Source organism: Engystomops pustulosus, chromosome 10 (genome assembly GCF_040894005.1).
Source record: "Engystomops pustulosus chromosome 10, aEngPut4.maternal, whole genome shotgun sequence".
NCBI lineage: Eukaryota > Metazoa > Chordata > Amphibia > Anura > Leptodactylidae > Engystomops > Engystomops pustulosus.
Window position 1 is genome coordinate 76,009,716 of NC_092420.1, and position 18,586 is coordinate 76,028,301.

At 43.8% G+C, this 18,586-nt stretch overlaps 1 protein-coding gene across 1 annotated transcript in view; it reads left to right on the forward strand.

Moving 5' to 3' along the window:
• Positions 1 to 12,498, forward strand: part of LAMC1 (laminin subunit gamma 1) — a 78,368-nt gene extending 65,870 nt beyond the window's left edge. The window contains exons 18-28 of the mRNA XM_072127886.1: positions 5,218 to 5,374; positions 5,462 to 5,667; positions 6,013 to 6,092; positions 6,985 to 7,122; positions 7,230 to 7,374; positions 8,590 to 8,739; positions 9,195 to 9,309; positions 9,401 to 9,600; positions 10,718 to 10,876; positions 10,973 to 11,072; positions 11,181 to 12,498. Of these exons, the coding sequence (XP_071983987.1) occupies positions 5,218 to 5,374; positions 5,462 to 5,667; positions 6,013 to 6,092; positions 6,985 to 7,122; positions 7,230 to 7,374; positions 8,590 to 8,739; positions 9,195 to 9,309; positions 9,401 to 9,600; positions 10,718 to 10,876; positions 10,973 to 11,072; positions 11,181 to 11,437 (1,707 nt within the window). The 3' untranslated portion in view covers positions 11,438 to 12,498. The remainder of the gene's footprint in view (positions 1 to 5,217; positions 5,375 to 5,461; positions 5,668 to 6,012; positions 6,093 to 6,984; positions 7,123 to 7,229; positions 7,375 to 8,589; positions 8,740 to 9,194; positions 9,310 to 9,400; positions 9,601 to 10,717; positions 10,877 to 10,972; positions 11,073 to 11,180) is intronic.
• The last annotated feature ends 6,088 nt before the right edge of the window (positions 12,499 to 18,586 follow it).

Below are 18,586 nucleotides of genomic sequence, written 5' to 3' on the forward strand. Positions count from 1 at the left end.
CTCACCACTGAATAAGATGAGTTCTAATGAAGGTGGTAGAGAGTCGGTGGACACCGCTACGGTAAAGTTTGAGTAGGGGGATAGTCCGCTGATTGGTGAGTGTGGCCTTACCATGCCTTTAAACTGGTTCTGATGATGTCTTATGTGATTCTTATTTTAGAGGGAAGAATCTCGTAAGGGGAAAGCCACTGTAAAGTCTAAGCATCATGCATGTAGAATCTGTGGAGATAATCTGCCTGACTCTTATTTAAAACCTAACTGTGACCAGTGTGTTCAGCGCCTGTTAGCACAAGAGCAGTCGACCTTGTTTGAATCCATGCGTATGCTAATCCAGCAGGAAGTACGTAGTTCTGTGCAAGAAATAAGGAGATCCCTCAGGTCAGAGAATTCCCCAGGCACTTCCAGGCAGCTTGAAGATTCTGGCCCTAGTTCGGGAGAATCATCTGAGTCAGAAGAGGAGGACAGGTCAGGCAGACCCCTGTTTCCTATAGAGGATATTGATCATCTGGTGAAATTAGTAAGATCAACTATGGAGTTAGAAGATGAAAAGGAAGAACGCTCTGTAACAGACGTTATGTTCCAGGGTCTAGGAGAAAAGAAGAGAAAGGTTTTTCCTATCCATGAGAATATTTCCTCCCTTATCCAGGCAGAATGGCGCAAGGCGGACAAAAAGGTTTTTATCCCCAGAGCTATGAAGCGGAAGTACCCCTTTCCTGAGAAGGAGACAGAGATTTGGGACAAGGCGCCGAAGGTAGATGTTGCCGTTTCTAAAGTGTCTAGAAAGAGTGCGCTTCCAGTTGAGGATTCAGGTGTGCTTAAAGACCCTATGGATAAAAAGGCGGATGGCTTCTTAAGGCGTTCCTGGGAGGCAGCAGCAGGCGCATTCAAACCCAACGTCGCGGCTACATGTGTGTCTAGGTCTCTTTTTGTTTGGCTTTCCCAGCTGGAGGAGAAGATTAAGGCTGGTGCATCCAGGTCACATCTTATCTCGGAGGTTACCACTGCACAAAAAGCCTCTGCCTTCTTAGCCGATGCCTCGGTGGACGCCTTAAGGTTATCAGCAAGATCGGTAGCCTTATCTAATTCTGCCAGAAGGGCCTTATGGTTGAAAAACTGGACAGGTGACCTTCCATCTAAAAGTCATCTGTGTAGTATTCCCTGTGAGGGGGAATTCTTGTTTGGGTCTGCACTAGACAACATCTTGGAAAAGGCAGCTGACAGGAAGAGAGGTTTTCCTAGTACAAGGCCTCAAGAGAGGAAGTTTTTTCGCCCCTCAAGGCGATTTAGATCTCCTCAGAGATCCGGAGACAAGAAAGAGGGGTGGCGACCCTCTAGGAGGTCTAAGGGATTCATGTTTTCCCGGCCTCAGGATTCCAGTAAACGTCCCGGTCAGCAATGACGCCAGGGGTCCTGTGGGGGGAAGGCTCTCCCTGTTCAAGGAGGAGTGGAGCAAGATTTCAGGGAGCAAGTGGATTTTGGGGATCATACAAGATGGCCTAAAATTACCTTTTCTATCCCCTCCCCCACAGCGTTTCAAGATAACCTCAGTGGCCGGAAGAGCAGAAAGACAGGCTCTGGAGACCGAAGTAAGATCCTTACTGAGAAAGGAGGTGCTACGGCGGGTGCCACTGCAGGATCGAGGGACAGGATTTTATTCAACCCTGTTCCTTATAAAGAAACCGGATGGCACATTCCGGACCATTATAAATTTAAGACCACTAAACTGCTACCTACAGGTGGAAAAATTCAAGATGGAATCGATAAAGTCAACCGTAAACCTGCTCTTTCAGGATTGTTTTATGGCTTCCATAGACTTAGCGGATGCATATTACCACGTCCCTATTCATCCGGACAGTCAGAGATTCCTGAGAGTGGCGGTGATGATGGAGGGCAAGATAGAGCACCTCCAATTCAGGGCTCTACCCTTTGGAGTGGCGATAGCACCGAGAGTTTTCACAAAACTAATATCAGAAGTGGGAGCCTACATACGAAGATATCAGGGCACCTTTGTGCCATATCTAGATGACTTCCTGTTGATCGCAGGTTCAGCAGAGGAGTTGCAGACCTTCATAAGGATGGTGATGAAGATCCTACATCGCCTGGGCTGGATGATAAATTTGAAGAAGTCCTCCCTTACTCCGGCCAGATCAAAGATATTTCTCGGCATCACATTAGATTCCACCCAGCAGAAATCTTTCCTTCCTCAGGACAAGGTGGTGAAGATTGTAGCCTCAGTGGAAAAGCTGTACAGACAGCCATCCCCTACCATAAGGGACATTATGAGGACTCTAGGTCTCTTTACAGCGGCAATTCCAGCGGTGCTCTGGGCGATGTATCACGCAAGGCCCTTGCAGCTCTTCATGTTGGAAAACTGGAGGGGGGACCAGTCCTCCTTGGACCAGAGGATTACACTTCCCCAACAGATCCTGGATTCCCTGAGGTGGTGGCTAAGAGAAGAGAACCTCCAGGCAGGCAGGCCTTGGAGAGAGGAGAATCCCCTATCCATGATTACGGATGCGAGCTCTACGGGTTGGGGAGCTCAGGTCAAGGGACTCTTGTTCCAGGGCGCATGGAACGAGGAATCCAGAAAAAAGTCCTCAAATTACAGAGAACTAGAAGCCATCCTGCAGGCAATCAGACGGGCTCTGCCGATGATTCGGGGGTCAGACCTGAAGGTTGCCTCGGACAATGTCACAGCAGTGGCGTTCGTGAATCGCCAGGGGGTTACCCGAAGCGGGTCCTTAATGAACCTCTCGCATCAGATTCTAGACCTGGCGGAAGCCAATCTAAGATCAATATCGGCGGTACACATAAGGGGCAAGGACAATCTGCAGGCAGACTTCCTAAGCCGTCATCTCTTACGTCAGGGAGAGTGGTCCCTGAATCGGAGGGTGTTCTCCAAGATAACCAGACTCTGGGGTCAACCAGAGGTGGATTTATTCGCCACAAGAAAGAACAGACAGGTCAGGCTCTTCTGCTCCCTAGACCCGAGAGACCAATCCTTAAGTTTGGATGCCTTCTCAATCAAGTGGAACTTCAGCCTAGCCTATGCATTTCCACCCCTGTCTATTCTCCCGAGGGTTCTGAAGAAGATACGACAAGACCAGGCCAGAGTTATTCTTATAGCCCCCTTCTGGCCCAGGAGGGCATGGTTCTCGGTACTGAGAGATCTATCGATATCAGACCCTTGGATCCTCCCAGAGAGTCACGATCTCCTCTCCCAGGGCCCAGTATTCCATCCGCAGATTGCGAACCTCCATCTGACGGCCTGGAATTTGAGAGGCGCATCTTGAGGGAAAAGGGCCTCTCGGACAAGGTAATTACAACCCTGCAGAAGAGCAGAAAGGTAGTTACCTCTAGGATCTATTTTAGGGTCTGGAGAGTATTCTCAGATTTTTGTTCTCCAGATAAGATAGACTTAGCTCATCCAAATTTAGCTAAGATATTAGATTTCCTGCAAGCAGGATTAGATAAGGGCCTAAAACTTGCCACCCTTAAAGTTCAGATCTCTGCCCTTAGCTCCCTGTTTGAGTCCCCTTTAGCCTCTCATCCCTGGATATCTCGGTTCATAAAGGCGGCATCTCGTATGACCCCCTTTAGGAGATGTACGGTGCCCCCCTGGGACCTCACTCTGGTATTAAATTATCTGATAAGAGATCCCTTTGAGCCCCTGGAGTCTTGTTCACTAAAGTGGTTGACCATTAAAGTTGTATTTTTGGTAGCAATCACTTCAGCCCGTAGGGTTGGAGAGATATCTTCTCTATCATGTAGAGCGCCTTTTCTCAAGATCTTGGATGACAGGGTAGTTCTGGTGACAGACCCGGCCTTTTTACCAAAGGTAGTCTCTAGATTCCATAGATCCCAGGAGATCAGGCTCCCATCCTTCTGTAGCAACCCTTCTACGGATAGGGAAAGGGAGTTTAACAAATTAGATGTTAAAAGGGCCATTGAGCTATATTTGGATAGGACTAGAGATTGGAGAAAATCTGATAGTCTTTTTGTTCTTTTTGGTGGCAAGAATAGGGGGCAGAAGGCCTCAGCGGTAGTTATAGCTAGATGGATTAGGCAAGCCATTAGCTCCGCTTATGTAGCAGCCGGTCAGCCGATACCAGAAGGTCTAAAAGCCCATTCCACTAGAGCAGTTTCTTCCTCATGGGCAGAATTTAGAGAGGTGTCGGTTAATCAGATTTGTCAGGCTGCCACCTGGTCTTCTCCACATACTTTCTATAGGCACTATAGGCTAAATGTAGCAGGTGCACAGGAACTTTCCTTTGGGCGAAGGGTTCTTTCTTCGGTTATCCCTCCCTAAGGATTTCATCTATGTTATTCTCTCTGGTTGGGTGCTGTCGTGGTGAGAGGGGGAAACCGGTAATTACTCACCGGTAATTGTGTTTCCTTGAACCACGACAGCACCCTGGGTATTCCCTCCCTTGTAAATTCTTTTTCACACTTGGGTGTTCAGTGTTATGTGTGTGTCACAGAGGTGTGAGATTCTCTCATTGAAAGTGATACTGAATGACACGGTGGTCAGAATTAATCGAGAACATTAAGTCCCATACAGTCTCTGTAATCCACTGAAGGAGGTGGGGCGTACCGCAGAATTTGAAGTCTGGGTTTCCTGTCCCTGGGGGCGGATCCCTCTCTCTGGTTGGGTGCTGTCGTGGTTCAAGGAAACACAATTACCGGTGAGTAATTACCGGTTTTCCTTACACAAACCACATCAAATATTTGCTAAAAGTGGAAAACCCCTTTAAGCATTTTGTCATTTGAAGATTCTGTGCATCACAGTTCATAGCAAGCTGCAGAATGGTGTCCAAAAGCAAACATGTAATTTAAGTCATTTTTAGATCAAGTTTGGTAAATTTTGGTTTAACCACCATTGTGCTTAGAAAAGAAGACAGGATCTGCTTTAAACTGAGACATTTGGGAACTTATAGTTTTGCTGGTAAATATCAGTCTGCAGCTTGCTATGTATTATGATACATAGAGGCTGCAACACTGCAAATTACTGAGGTGTTTTTTTTTTTACCCTCCTGTGATAAGTGACTGGTGTGGATGCTTATAGCTGTTCAATAATTACCTCTGCATTGTGTGTCTATGGCCCTTGGCTGTGGGATTCCAATATAAAATATATGAAGGTGTTGATTACACTGTGACTTACATGTAAATAGAAAAGATTAACAAAAGATTTTTATATTTTATACTTCATAATATTAGGTGATGGAGCAAAGAGAAAAACTGCAGGAACTTGAAGAACTTCTCAAGAATCTGGGGTCCGGGGATGACATTGTTACTGATCAGGGCTTTGAGGAGCGGCTTAGGGATGCAGAGAAGGCAGTCAGCGACCTCCTCCTGGATGCCCAGGGCAGCAAAGGTACAATCTTCTCTCTACAGTCCTGGCCTTCATAATTACTGACCGCTTGATTATATTAAAGACTGACCTTGAGCTGTTTATCATCAGATGTGGATCAGGGAATGCTGGACCGCCTTGCTGAGATAAATGCCACATTGAGTTCTCAACTAGAGCGTCTGCAGAACATCAGAGATATGGTCCGCGACACTGACAAACAGGCACAAGATGCTCGAGAACGGGTGGAAAGTACAGAGTTAATCATTGAGTCTGCAAGGGAGCAACTGGAAAAAGCCAAAGTGGCCATCGCCAATGTGGTAAGTACTGTTCCGGCAGGATGTGAATGAAAGAGCTGCAGAGCTACGAATAATAGTCATAAGCTATGAATAATAGTTTTTCCAATCTTCTTGTTCATGTACAAATTCATCTCACAACCCATGTCCATGAGGCGCACACAGGTTTGTCTATATGATACTGCATGCTCCATCTTACACCATATGCGCTGCTTCCTCTCTGCATGTAAGATCATATAAAATGACACCTGGAGGTAGAGTACTTGCTGTGCCGTACACACTATGGACAGGTCGGAAATCTCAAACCCAAAGGTTTAACACCATTTATTAATAAGAGCTCATAGAAAAATGTTTCATTTTGTTTTGCAGTCAATCACCCCACCAGAGAGTGGCAGCGATCCCAATAACATGACACTGCTGGCCGAAGAGGCAAGGAGACTAGCCGAAAGGTGAGTGTGTACATTGATATTAGGAAGCCGATGGTAATTTTGCATTAACAAAACCCACATATTAACACGATATTAATATGAGTTTGTAAATATAATGTTAACAGCAATGTAATCAGCAATGTAATCAGGAAAATAAATGGGGCTGCTGCTGGGTTACACTCCCACCGTAGGGATCCAAATGGGCTCAGTTGAAGAATTTGTACCAAAAATGTGATTCAACTCCTAAATCCTTGGAGAGTATTTGGCTCCGCTGCTCTCTTGTAAAGCCCGTCTGACACTGGTAGTTCTTGGTTTAATTTTTATTCATATATATGTATCTGTGTGTTTCAAGGCTACCAAATATCTTCATCAGGCATTTGTTAGCCTTGTACTGCGTAACTCGGCTATTTATTTGAATAAAAATTAGATCAAGCATTAAGATTTGCTTTCAAAGAGGGCAGGGAGATAAAAGCACTACAATTGTAACAGTATTTGTAATACGGGGTTGACCTTCATCTGTTGCTTTTCACTGCAATAGTCCACAGGATAGGGCCTAACTTACTGATCGGTGGGGGTCTCTGTGACGAGACAGGGGGGGGGGAAGGGAGATGGTCCTATGGAGTGTCCAAAGTACCTCCATCAGAGCGACCCCTTTTAATGATCTGTTCCAGCAGCCAAGCGGTTTCAGAGAATTTTTGTGTGTGCTAGTCAAGTGCAGCGCTATGGGTCTCCATAGTAACAGACTACAAACGAAATACTTATGTAGTCTGGTCATTTAACCATATTTCCCTGTATTACCTTGTATTTTAATATGGAGCTACTTACCTAATGGGTATTGAAGGTATAATTTCTACAAACTGAATATTTCATCCTGCATTTCTGTATACATTAACTAAATAAATGGCACATTCAGGCATACCCAGGAAGCCCGTGAGATTGAGAAAATGGCTAAAGAAGCCAATGACACGGCCAACGAAGCCTACCGCCTGCTCCTGAAGACTCTCGCTGCGGAGAACCAGACTGCATCAGATATTGAGGAACTGAATAAGAAGTAAGTTGAGCACCTTACATAACCACAGAGGATTGATGCCAAGTTCTTTTCAGGGGCCTATAATATAAGTTAGACGTGGCTAATGTTGCCTTTTCGTTGTCCACAAGGTATAACCAGGCTAAAGAGCTTGCCCGGGAGCTGGAGAAACAAGCAGCCAAGGTGCACGCAGAGGCTGAAGAGGCAGGAAACCGGGCATTACAGATCTACGCCAACCTCACCAGCATTCCAGCCATCGACACTACAGCCTTACAGGTACAGAAAGATCTGATCGGCAAGATTAATCTTCACATTACTCTTCTGTAAGAAAATAGCGCTTTGAAATCTTCACATCCCACGAGTGACCCGTGTGCAGCTGCACAGATGTTCTCCAGGCCCAGCATGTGATTGATAACAAAGACTTACATCCTTTTGAAATCCAAAACTTATGTGCATGAAAAATGAGCAGATGTGTAATGTAGATTGGAAAACTTTATTATCAACATATTCTCCTTACACCCTGCTCTGCTGGATACTGAGGCTGGTTTTATTCCAGTTTTTTAGTGGCTGTGAAAATATATTTAATAGACTGCCTCGTCTTCATTAAAAGTTTGAGCAATATACCCATCCTATCATCCCACACGTTTTCTAGACATTTCTAGAATGGGGCCTTCCAACCCCCTTCTGTTTAAAAACATTGACCTCTTAGGGCAGTGGTGGCAAACCTATGGCACAGGTGTTGGGCTGTTGCAACAGGGCAGAGTTTGCCAGACAGGGATCCTCCTGCAGTCTCAGGACTTGCCATGTTTATCATTGATTTAATGTGGACCATCCTGAGAATGCAGGAAGAGAGAGATGAGGTGTGGACAGGGTCCGGTTATCATTGGAGCCCCTTCTGTGCGACCCCTGAAGCTTCCTATTTAGGGGGCTGTCAAGGGAAGCTCCTAAATTTCCTCTCCTTCTGACAAAGATATTGGTGCCCTCAGGCCCATTGAAAGCTGTGGAACAACACGGTGGAAGAAAATTGCAATAGGTTACTGCTTGAATTGCTGTTTTGGTACTTTGCAAAATATATGCAGGTTTTGGTTGCATCAGAAACCAACCTAAATCAGCTAGTTTCTGGGGTTTTTTCTGCATTTTTTGCTGTGGTGGAGCTCAACTTCTGCATTACAAAGGTGGATTTCCACATCCGCAAAAAGTGACACATTGCTTGTTTGCTTTAGATGATAAATTCTGCCGTGGAAATGTCTTTATCTGCACTGTGTGGGTGATTGTCATCAATCCCCATACACTACAGCTACAGAAGATTTGCCATGTGGTTCTCTAACAAGGCACTGCAGGAGTCCTTTGGATAGATTTTAAACTAGATCAGATGTCACAATCGCTTATTCTACAGAATTAATTATACAAGTGCGAACAGTTCCTTACAGTATACTGTTAATACTTTAAAGCTGAAAAAAAAATTATTCATGAGTTTATTTTCTCCTTCAGAATGAGGCTGGAAAGATCCAGAAAGAGGCACAGGATTTAGATCTGTTGATTGACAGAAAGCTGAAAGACTACGATGATCTACGTGACGACATGAGAAACAAGGAGATGGAGGTTAAACGTTTACTTGACAAAGGCAGAAGCGAGCAGCAGGTAAGTTTCTTTTTGTAACCTTTGACGGCCTGGTAATAGTTCTTGGGAATTTTATAAGATTCAGAGTAATGCTGTCCATATACACTACGTTAAATGAAAGGGCATTTAAAAATGTTCTAGACTTGGCACTAGTTGATTTGTCGTCCCTAAAACCCCCTTTCTGTACTTTAGGCCCATTAGGCGATATTCTAAAATATACCCACAATGCAGATTCTTCTTCCCTTTGCTGCATGCCGAGGTAGTGAGAAGTCCTGTTACTTCCCCACCCATAACAAATGACATTTCCTGAAGGCTTTCCACCTACGAAATATTGCGTTGTCAAGGATCATCCGTATCATAATAAGGAATGTGTGCGGGGGAGGGTCGTGTTCAGTCTAAACTCATGATGATGAGAATGAAGATGTTTTCCATAAGTAAATGAATATGACTTGTAATTTATATTCTTCTGCATTTAGACTGCTGATCAGTTGCTGGCCCGGGCTGATGCAGCAAAGGCACAAGCGGAGGACGCTGCCAAGAAGGGTCGGACAACGCTGCAAGAGGCCAACGACATACTGACCAACTTGAGAGGTTAGCAAGTCTCTAATTATAATTTACTATATTTGTTGTATGCATTATATCCAGTTTTTCATGCTGTAACTTTTTCCAATTTTCACTTCAGACTTTGACAAACGAGTCAATGACAATAAAACTGCAGCAGAAGCTGCTTTAAGGAGAATCCCTGCCATCAGCCAGACTATCGCTGAAGCCAATAACAAGACTCGCCAAGCGGAAAGTGCACTGGGCAACGCCAACGCTGATGCCAGGGGAGCAAAGAGCAAAGCTGAGGAAGCTGAAAAAATTGCCAATACCGTCCAGAAGGTGGGCACGGATTACAACCTGTGTGTCCGCAAGCTATAGACAATTATAGGGCTTTTATCTGAAGGTGCCAGGACACATTAGGTTCTAGTGGAAATGGGTTTCCTTGCTGGTTTTCCTCCCTTTCTGTCCATGGCTTTGATCTGCCATCACATCTGGCATTCTGCTCAGCAGGTATACAAGTACACACAGCGAATTTTTCAGCCAATCGGACCACCTCACAAAGCTAGAATTGATTGGATTGATCTAGAATGTGCTTGTGCTAAATATCCAGGGTAACAATGTCATCCATTATGCTAAAATCACATCTGGGCTTAGCCTTGCACTTAAGGAGTTTTCTCAAATACTGTACAGAAATTTTAACAAATATATTAACTATAACTATATTACGCAAAGTACACCATTACAAGTCCATTTAAAACGATGCAGAAAAATCTGATTCGTTAGTCATCCATTATGAACATTAGAAACCACAAACTGCTAAATTGAAGACTGAACGCAGATGTGAACTTGCCCTTCATTCTTTACCAGGCCGCATTCACACACACGTGTATATGGCGGCTGTATGCTAGCCGTACAAATGGCAGGTAGTATACAGTCACCATAGAAGTGCCTTGTGCATGGCATATGATGAACACGCGTGTCAGTGTGCTCCGTTTTGCTGTTTGTACGGCCCCGCTGAACACATTAATATGGAGAGGGGAGTTGTGGAGGAGTGAGCTTTCCTCATCTCTCCACCCCCGGATCCCAACCAGGGCTAGCGATCGTTTGTGTGAAAGCAGCCTCACTCTTCCACCAAAGATTTCGTGCAATCCTGTCATTATCAGCTTAGGAGATGTCTGATGCCTGAAATCAATGCATGTCTAATTGTCGGCTACAGTTACTATTAGTACAGGTAACTCATGTGTATTCTGTTTCAGAGGCCAAAATTAATGAAGCAATTAGTGAGCATGTAGCATATACCAATCTTATTCTGGCAAATCTAAGTGCAGACAATTCACTCCCGCAAGACAAAAAGAAAACTTGTGGATGCACATTGTCGTCTTTTATGTTCACTTTTTAAGAACTTTCTGAAACTTAAAATGTAATATTTTTATATATTTTTTTACCTTTTACCCAGAATGCTGCTGCCGCCAAAGCAGACGCTGACAAGACTTTCAAGGACGTCACAGACTTGGATGGAGAACTGCAAGACATGTTGCGTCAGCTGCAAGATGCAGAGAACCAGCTGCAGAAGAAGCAGACTGAAGCGGACCAAGACATGATGATGGCGAGTATGGTAAGTCATTGTGATAAGACACTCAATGAGAGAGAGAAGGTATGAGTGCCGGGTGATGTGTGTCTACAGATGCTAATCACTCTTCTTTACTTCCAGACCACTCAAGCAGCACAAGAAGCAGAAGATAACGCCAAGAAGGCAAAGAACTCTGTCAACAATGTCCTTGGAATTATTAATGACTTGCTCGGACAGCTGGGTAAGACTGTTAGCAATTATGGTTGGTCAGATAACCGGAGAGGTTTAGGGGGGATACAATATACATATATCACAGCAGAAATTTTAAAAAATTCTTTATTTTCTACAGGTAAACTGGATTCTGTAGATGTAGGAAAACTCAACGAGCTTGAACGGACTCTAGACGATGCAAAGACTCAGCTCAATGAAAGTGATCTGGACAAGAAGGTGGCGCAGCTGGAGGAATCGGCACGACTTCAAGACGCCGCCCTCCTTTCATATCAACAAGACATTGACCAGATCCTGAAAGACATTAATAATCTCGAAGACATTAAAAACACTCTGCCTCCTGGCTGCTACAACACCCCCATTATTGAGAAGCCCTAAGTGCTCGGCCTACAAAGGAAGGACTTCAGCCACACTTCCTTCCTCACCAACCTCCATGTTTGGCTGTGAAGTGCCTTATTACTCACCCACCCCAGACTATCTGCCCTACACAATGATCACTCCATGCCCTCCACATATTGAACTTTTAATGAGGGGGGGCAAGTATTTGAAACTTTATTATTTCACCTGAACTCTACCATCATACCCTGTGTACAAGAGGCATCCGTTGCGGTTTGTTGGTCTTGCTACTACAGAGGGAATTAGAGGTTTGCTGTAATGGTGAGAGAAACAAATGCTCAGGCCTCTCGTCACGGCAGGGTAACGCCGTGGTGCCATGCAGTGGCTCTGCAGTGATTAGCCAAGGGACTGTTTCTAGTAAGGGTTAACTGCTTCATTGATGGCTGCAGCTTTCAGTGCTATACTATGCATTCTTCTGCTCTGCAGCACAGAAGTGGTTAATAAAGCTATGCTTTCAGCCTTCTAGAAAAATTGGGCCTCTTGCCCCAAAAGTTTTTGGAATCCAAATGTTCCTCATCTTCACTCCATATTGTTTCCATTCCCTTTGACTAACCCACTGCCTGGCCCCCTAGCCCCGTAATGTAGCCACACAGCCAGTATTATCCCTGACCGTGCAGAGCCCCTCACAATTACAAGGGCTCCTGATCTTTGCTGTATAGAAGGGTCCTGTAATACAGAGATTGGAGGAAAATTGCATTGGTTTCCCTCCTCTGCAGTAAGCTGGTCTATGTAATACGTATCTGACTTAGAGCAATGCGGCAGTCGTGGGCACATAGAAGCCGGGGCAAGGTTTTCTGATCACGTCATGGTGCGGATCACTGTCCCAGCATCTCAGAACTGTACATTGAGAGAGAAATATACCATAAGGGGCCACATGATCTCTCCATATCTATAATGAAGTCATTATTTCAGGTAGCAAACAGCCTAACACCTTTGTTCCTCCCATTAAAAAGGAAAAAAAAGATAGAAGATCCACTGGAATATTGTTATTTAGATGCCATACTTTGTATATACCTTTACTATAGTTTATATGTTGGCAGTATCAGAGGAGGTGTTTATATCCAGTCCATAGCTATATATTTGAGATTTCTGCACTCTGTAGTATAGTAGAATATTATTATTATTATTTTATTATTATTATATGGCCACTCGCGGTTCAGAACAAAGGAAGGATCTTACTATTCACACCTGCTTTTAGGTAAAATGCCAATGCATCCATGATGGGGGATGTACCTGTCACATGTTATAATACACCTTTGCTCCCATTCATCCAAATTCAGCATTGCTCTGTCCATAGGTGGTGTCTGATCTTGCACCTCATTCCCATTAAAGTGAATGTGAGCGACCTGTAATACTAGATGCAACCTGTAGACATCCATGGCGCTGTTGTTAGGATAAAGACCCTTCTCTCCATTCTTGGAAACCCCCTTTTAAATTTGATACAACTCCGGTCCATGATCTGCAAAGACATATTGTGTGAATATATTACACGATTTTATTTTAAAAAAAATGTTTTTACAATAATATCTAGATGATAATGGAGAAGGGTTACAGATTCCCTAGCTATATTACCAATCTATCATATTGTGTCACGCTACAAAGATTTTATCAGACCTTTCTCCCCTAAATTTAGGGGCAGTTTTAACTCTTAGAAGTTTATCTGCTGTTGCTCATCTTAACAAAAAGTTGACACATTTGTTACTAATTTGGCTTTGGACGATTTCACACCATGCTTTATCCCTTCACTTTACCATTGTATTACACCTGCTTGGCTGGGGAGACCAGGTAGCATCTGGTGGCCGCTTATATTTTCTTACCCTTAAAGGAAACCTATCATCAGTAATCTTCCTATTAAGGTAGATCTGATGGTAGGGTGCTAGTAATGTGCTAAACCATAATCTATATCTACTTAAACCTGTAACTAAGCTGTACTTTAACCAATATGCTAATTATCAGCAGAGGCTTCTGGGGCGTGGAGTTGCCGTAGCTTTCACTTTTATAATACGCCCCAGTAGCCTCTGCTGGTAATTAGCGTATTGGTTAAAATACAGCTTAGTTATAGGTTTAGGTAGAGATTAGATTATGGTTTATCACATTACTAGCAACCTACCATAAGATTTACTTTAACAGGAAGATTGCTGATGATAGGTTTCCTTTAATGTCAGCTGTAAGGCTGATTGTCCGATTTAAACCAGCTCCATGTGTGTGCCGGATATACTGTACTATACGTACATAGAACGATTGACCTGAACGCTTCATATCGATCCAGTTCATCGATTCTACATTGTTACTTCTAAATCCGGCCAACACACGGAGTGAATTTGTAGGAACAAAATCGCTCGTGTAAAACCGGCCTAAGACGTCAACTTCAGACGCTTGACCTCCATTGATCCTAAGAATGAAGGAGAACAAGTGAATGGGGTCAGCTGTGGTCCCATCTTTGGGAAGCCATGACCGTTATGGTTCAGTAGTGGATCCTACACAACTCCATTGTTGTGTCTCCTAGTATCTCAGAATTATTGGGAGGCCACCACCAATTGTAAAGTGATGACTTGGCCATGTAGACCATAGTGTACTTATTCCCGAAACGTAACCTTTTTAAGAACAAGGACGACTAAAGCCAAAAGAATGGAAGAGAGAAAACTTTGCTCTTTCTCCTTTACTTTTTGTTGGAATCCATTTTTGATTGATAATACAAACCATGCCTGAGCTTAGTTGTGGGGGCCAAAGGGCTCAAGGTCACTGCCCAAGTATTGAATTTCCATGTCTTCTGCACATATATATATAGCATGTCCATATGGGAGGAACTAACTACTTACCCGCCATATACAGTTAGGGTATCCGCGGAGCTTTACAGTTCTGAAAAACCTGTTACACCTGATCTTCTATACAGCAATCCCTCTTCTGAAGGACATACTCCATCCCCGCTCCCCAGTATGTATTGGGGGGCTGTTGGAGGGTATAACCCCCTTTTTAAATGACACTGGTGCTATAAATGATTTTTTTTGAATTTGCTTGATTCCTGTGAGTGTTTTTATTTTTTTGTATCCAGATTATAACTCAAGTTGAATGTCTATTTTGTTCCAAGTTTTTATCTCTATTTCTGTAAATATGTTCCTGGCTGGAAGGAGGTGGGATTAGGAGGAGAGGGAGGGGGATCATTCATAGCTAAGGTGCCCCCCTACCCTCTCCCCCATTCTCCATGTCCTCTACCTGACAGTCTCTCTGAAACATGTTGTATTACACCCCTGTAGAGGCAAAGACACTTGTGTTAGGGTTACAGCACAATGCGAAAATTTTTACTCCTTCACTGAAACTCCTCACAGACCCGAACTCGTGTCCGCTTCTTCTCTGTTTCCACCTCCTCGTGTGTCATCTTTCATCCAAGACCCTTCCCGGAAACAAAAAAACAGGCAATCATTTCCGAGTCAGAGAAGCTCCTGTGGTCACAAAGCCATGTGCCCAAATTGCTCTCGTATTTCGCCATGTCTATTGGACATCAGACTGATCAGAAAGGGGGGGGGAGGGGGTCATCTGTGGTCAATATTTTTTTTGTCCAGGGAAGAAAGGGGTTCAACAGAACACAACGCATTTTTTTATGTATAAAACAGTATTTCTTATTTATAATAAATTGAATATTTGTAACCCCTTAAAATACTGAAGTTGTGATTTTATTTAATTTTTTTTTGCCTTTTCCAAGCGTTTCCGGTCATTTCTCGAGTGTATTGCAAAGCAGCGAATGGAGGCTGCATGACAACATGAAGAGTAGAGGATTGGAGAATCTGCAGCAGAGTTTAGATTTAGTGTGATGGCAATGATATTAGGGACATTGTAGTGGAATAATGTTGTGCAAGAAGGCATTGGTCTTAAAGGGCATCTACCAACCAGGATGAAGGATTGTATGCAAATGAGCCTGGAGCCCCTCAGCACCTCCCCCCTCTCTCTGCCTGCTGTAATCTCACCACAGCAGAGGACGTTTCAGAACACAGTGGGTAGGGCGGAGGGTGTTTGAGCCTGTGTGGCTACAACATGAAGGGGCTCTGGTAATATAGTAGAAGTGTTTGATATAGATGTACAGAGGTGTATATTTACACTTGGTCCAGGACTCGGTGGATCTCCATATCCCCCATAAAACGCATCAATGAACAGTGTCCTATAAAATGACCATGAAAAACTTTTTTTTCTCGTATATTTTTCAAACTTTACTTCATTTTGATATATACATATATTTACAACAATTCTTTTGTCTTCATATACATTTTCTTACATTCATGAAGTTTTAATCTTTCTTACGGCTAGCAAATACATATACAATCCTGTGAGTGTGTTAACGTATGATGTAATTTAGTTAGAAGTTTCACCTCTTTAGGTGTTCAAAGATATCTTCTTAACACTCACTTGTTTGGAGGCCCCCGGGGCTGAGACACAGACTTCTCTGACTGTTGGACAGAGTAGTATCGTCCACCTGCTGTGACGTTTCGAGGGACACGCCCTCTTCCTCAGACCTCCTGGCTCATTAGCATTTTGTACCCTACCTGAAGCAGACACTAACTGAATGGGGTAAAAATCTGGTGACTGGTTCCCTTTAAAAGAAATCAACTACGTGGATTTAGTGTTTTTAACCCAAGAGTACTTACACATGTTCCCCGTGACATTGGTGTTTCCACAAAGACATGATTCCTTGACTATACTCACGATGACAAAATAATACATTCTCTAATTCAATGTTATCAACAAATACATCATTTGAAAGATCTGATACCAACCTTTCTATATCTGTCCTGGTGTATACAATTTTGGTTGCTCCAGGATCAGAACAAAATCTTCTGACTATGGTCGGATTCTTCTCATGAATAGCTTCTCTTGTCTGCACACTGCAGTGCTCTCTGCCTCCTGCCCCTCCCCCCCTGCATTACAAGACCAACTCAGACACAGGAACTTCCTGCCAACAAGCAGCATTCAGAGACTTACTCTGCAAACTACAGATAAGATCTTTATAGCAGGGGCAGGAATTATTACCGTGCTGACTGTGTTATAGGAAAGCTGTAGCAGAGCTTAGTGTGTCATTGTGTTTTTTATCCATGTTGTAGATCTCATCATCTCTCATCTCCGATCTGTCTTATCAATCTTTTTCTATGTGTCAGATTATCAGGGTACAGGGTTTATATACACTTTCATTTAACCTCTAAATATTGTACAAATATCTAAGTACATTGTCAGCACACATAATCTCATAGCACATAGGGATCACAATGTGTCTGCTTAGAGAGTCCCTGCCCACACGGCAAAAACAGCAATAAAATTACAAAGTAAGGGGGTCAAAAATTATCTTTGTGTAAACATCACTAGAGGGATCACAGAAGCCCCTTTAGGCTCAGTCGACTGATAATTATTCACATCTTCCCTAGGCACTTACGCCCGCCTCCTCTTCCCTCCCTCCCTTCCCCTGCAAGAGAGCCCATAGAAACATGTTCAATTTCACTGAATAAGAATCACACAGAATAAGTTCAGTGTTTTTATAGTTCTCGTTTAAGTTAATTGCCTCAAGTTCATATAAGGTAATGGGACACTTCAAATGGGCATTGATGCCAGAAGAAAAAAAAAAACTATAAAAATATAAATATAACAAGCTGCCTGTTTTGGGTTGGGGAGGTGAGTGTGTTCCAAGCACAGTAGTTTAATACAGTTAGGTAAAGCTTGTAAGACCTGTAATGGGTGTGGGTATTATATTAATAATCAGCCTGGGGGGTGTAACTGGAGGTACATCCAGCGTTCTTTACCACGTACTGGCAGGCAGGTTATAACGCATCCCTCCTGGCACCGGGACAGGGTGTTTCCCAATCTACTGTACATTATGTGACTAATATGCACTCACTGTCCCATGGATAAGGATTTTTTTATACACTATTTTTTTTAATCAAATAAACATTTACTATGTAACATAACTGAGACTATATTTGTCCAGCCATTAAGCTTTGAAGACCAACCCCCCTCTTTGCCTTCCTTAGGACCCCCCTTTTTTAAGGGGCAACTTAGTAAGTAGAAGTTAAACATATTGGAAGTGTTATTAGAAGTGTCTGAGAGCAGAACCGGGGTCCCATTCCCCCTAATTGAGGGAGCACGTGTCCGGTTGCTCCCGGTTGAGGGAGCAAATGCGTTCGGCCCAAGGCATGCCTCCAATGCGCTAGAGCTGCCCTTGTAAAAGCAGCGCTAAAATGCAAGTGACAGCACCCTAAGGCCAGCGGCACACGTGGTGTTTTGGACCCGTTTTTGGGCCCTTTTAAAACAGTCCATTAAAAAGCGTTTTTAACCGGTTTTACCAATTATTTTAATTAAAACGGGTCAAAAATGGATGCGTTTTTTTTACGGACTGCTTAAAAACGGCCCAAAAACGGGTTCAAAACGCCGCGTGTATCACCGAACTTAGGCCCCTTCCACACTAGCGAGTGTGATGCGATGAACTCGCATCACACTCGCAACGCAAGCTGCCAGGAACGCACGGCCCGAACCCTGCACCGCAGGGTTCGGCCGTGCGTTCCCGGCAGCTTGCGTTGCGAGTGTGATGCGAGTTCATCGCATCACACTCGCTAGTGTGGAAGGGGCCTAAGGGTGGTTTTACACGTTCGCTTTTTGATTCCGTTTTGTAACAGAATCAAAGCGTACTGGGACGGCCCTCGGCCGATCACATATGCGTTTGCATGCAAATGCACGCGATCAGCAATCAGTGCCCGATGTCTTGTATTACAAACACATATGCGTCCGCGGGCTTCCCCAGTGCGCTTTGATTTTGTTACAAAATGGAATCAAAGCGCTAAGGCCGGCGGCACACTTGGCGTTTTGAACTTGTTTTTGGGCCTTTTTTAAGCGGTCCGTTAAAAAACGCATCAGTTTTTGACTTGTTTTAATTAAGATCATTGGTAAAACTTGTCAAAAACGGATGCATTTTCGAAAAACACATGAGTTTTTTAATGGACCGCTTAAAAACGTCCCAAAAACGGGTTAAAAAAGCCACGTGTGCCGCCGGCCTATTGTGTGACACCACCCTCAGTCCAGTGGGACAGCGTGTTCAGTTCTTGAATCACAGACTGTGTGCTACCTAAATTTCTTGGACCGACCACCATGTAATTACAA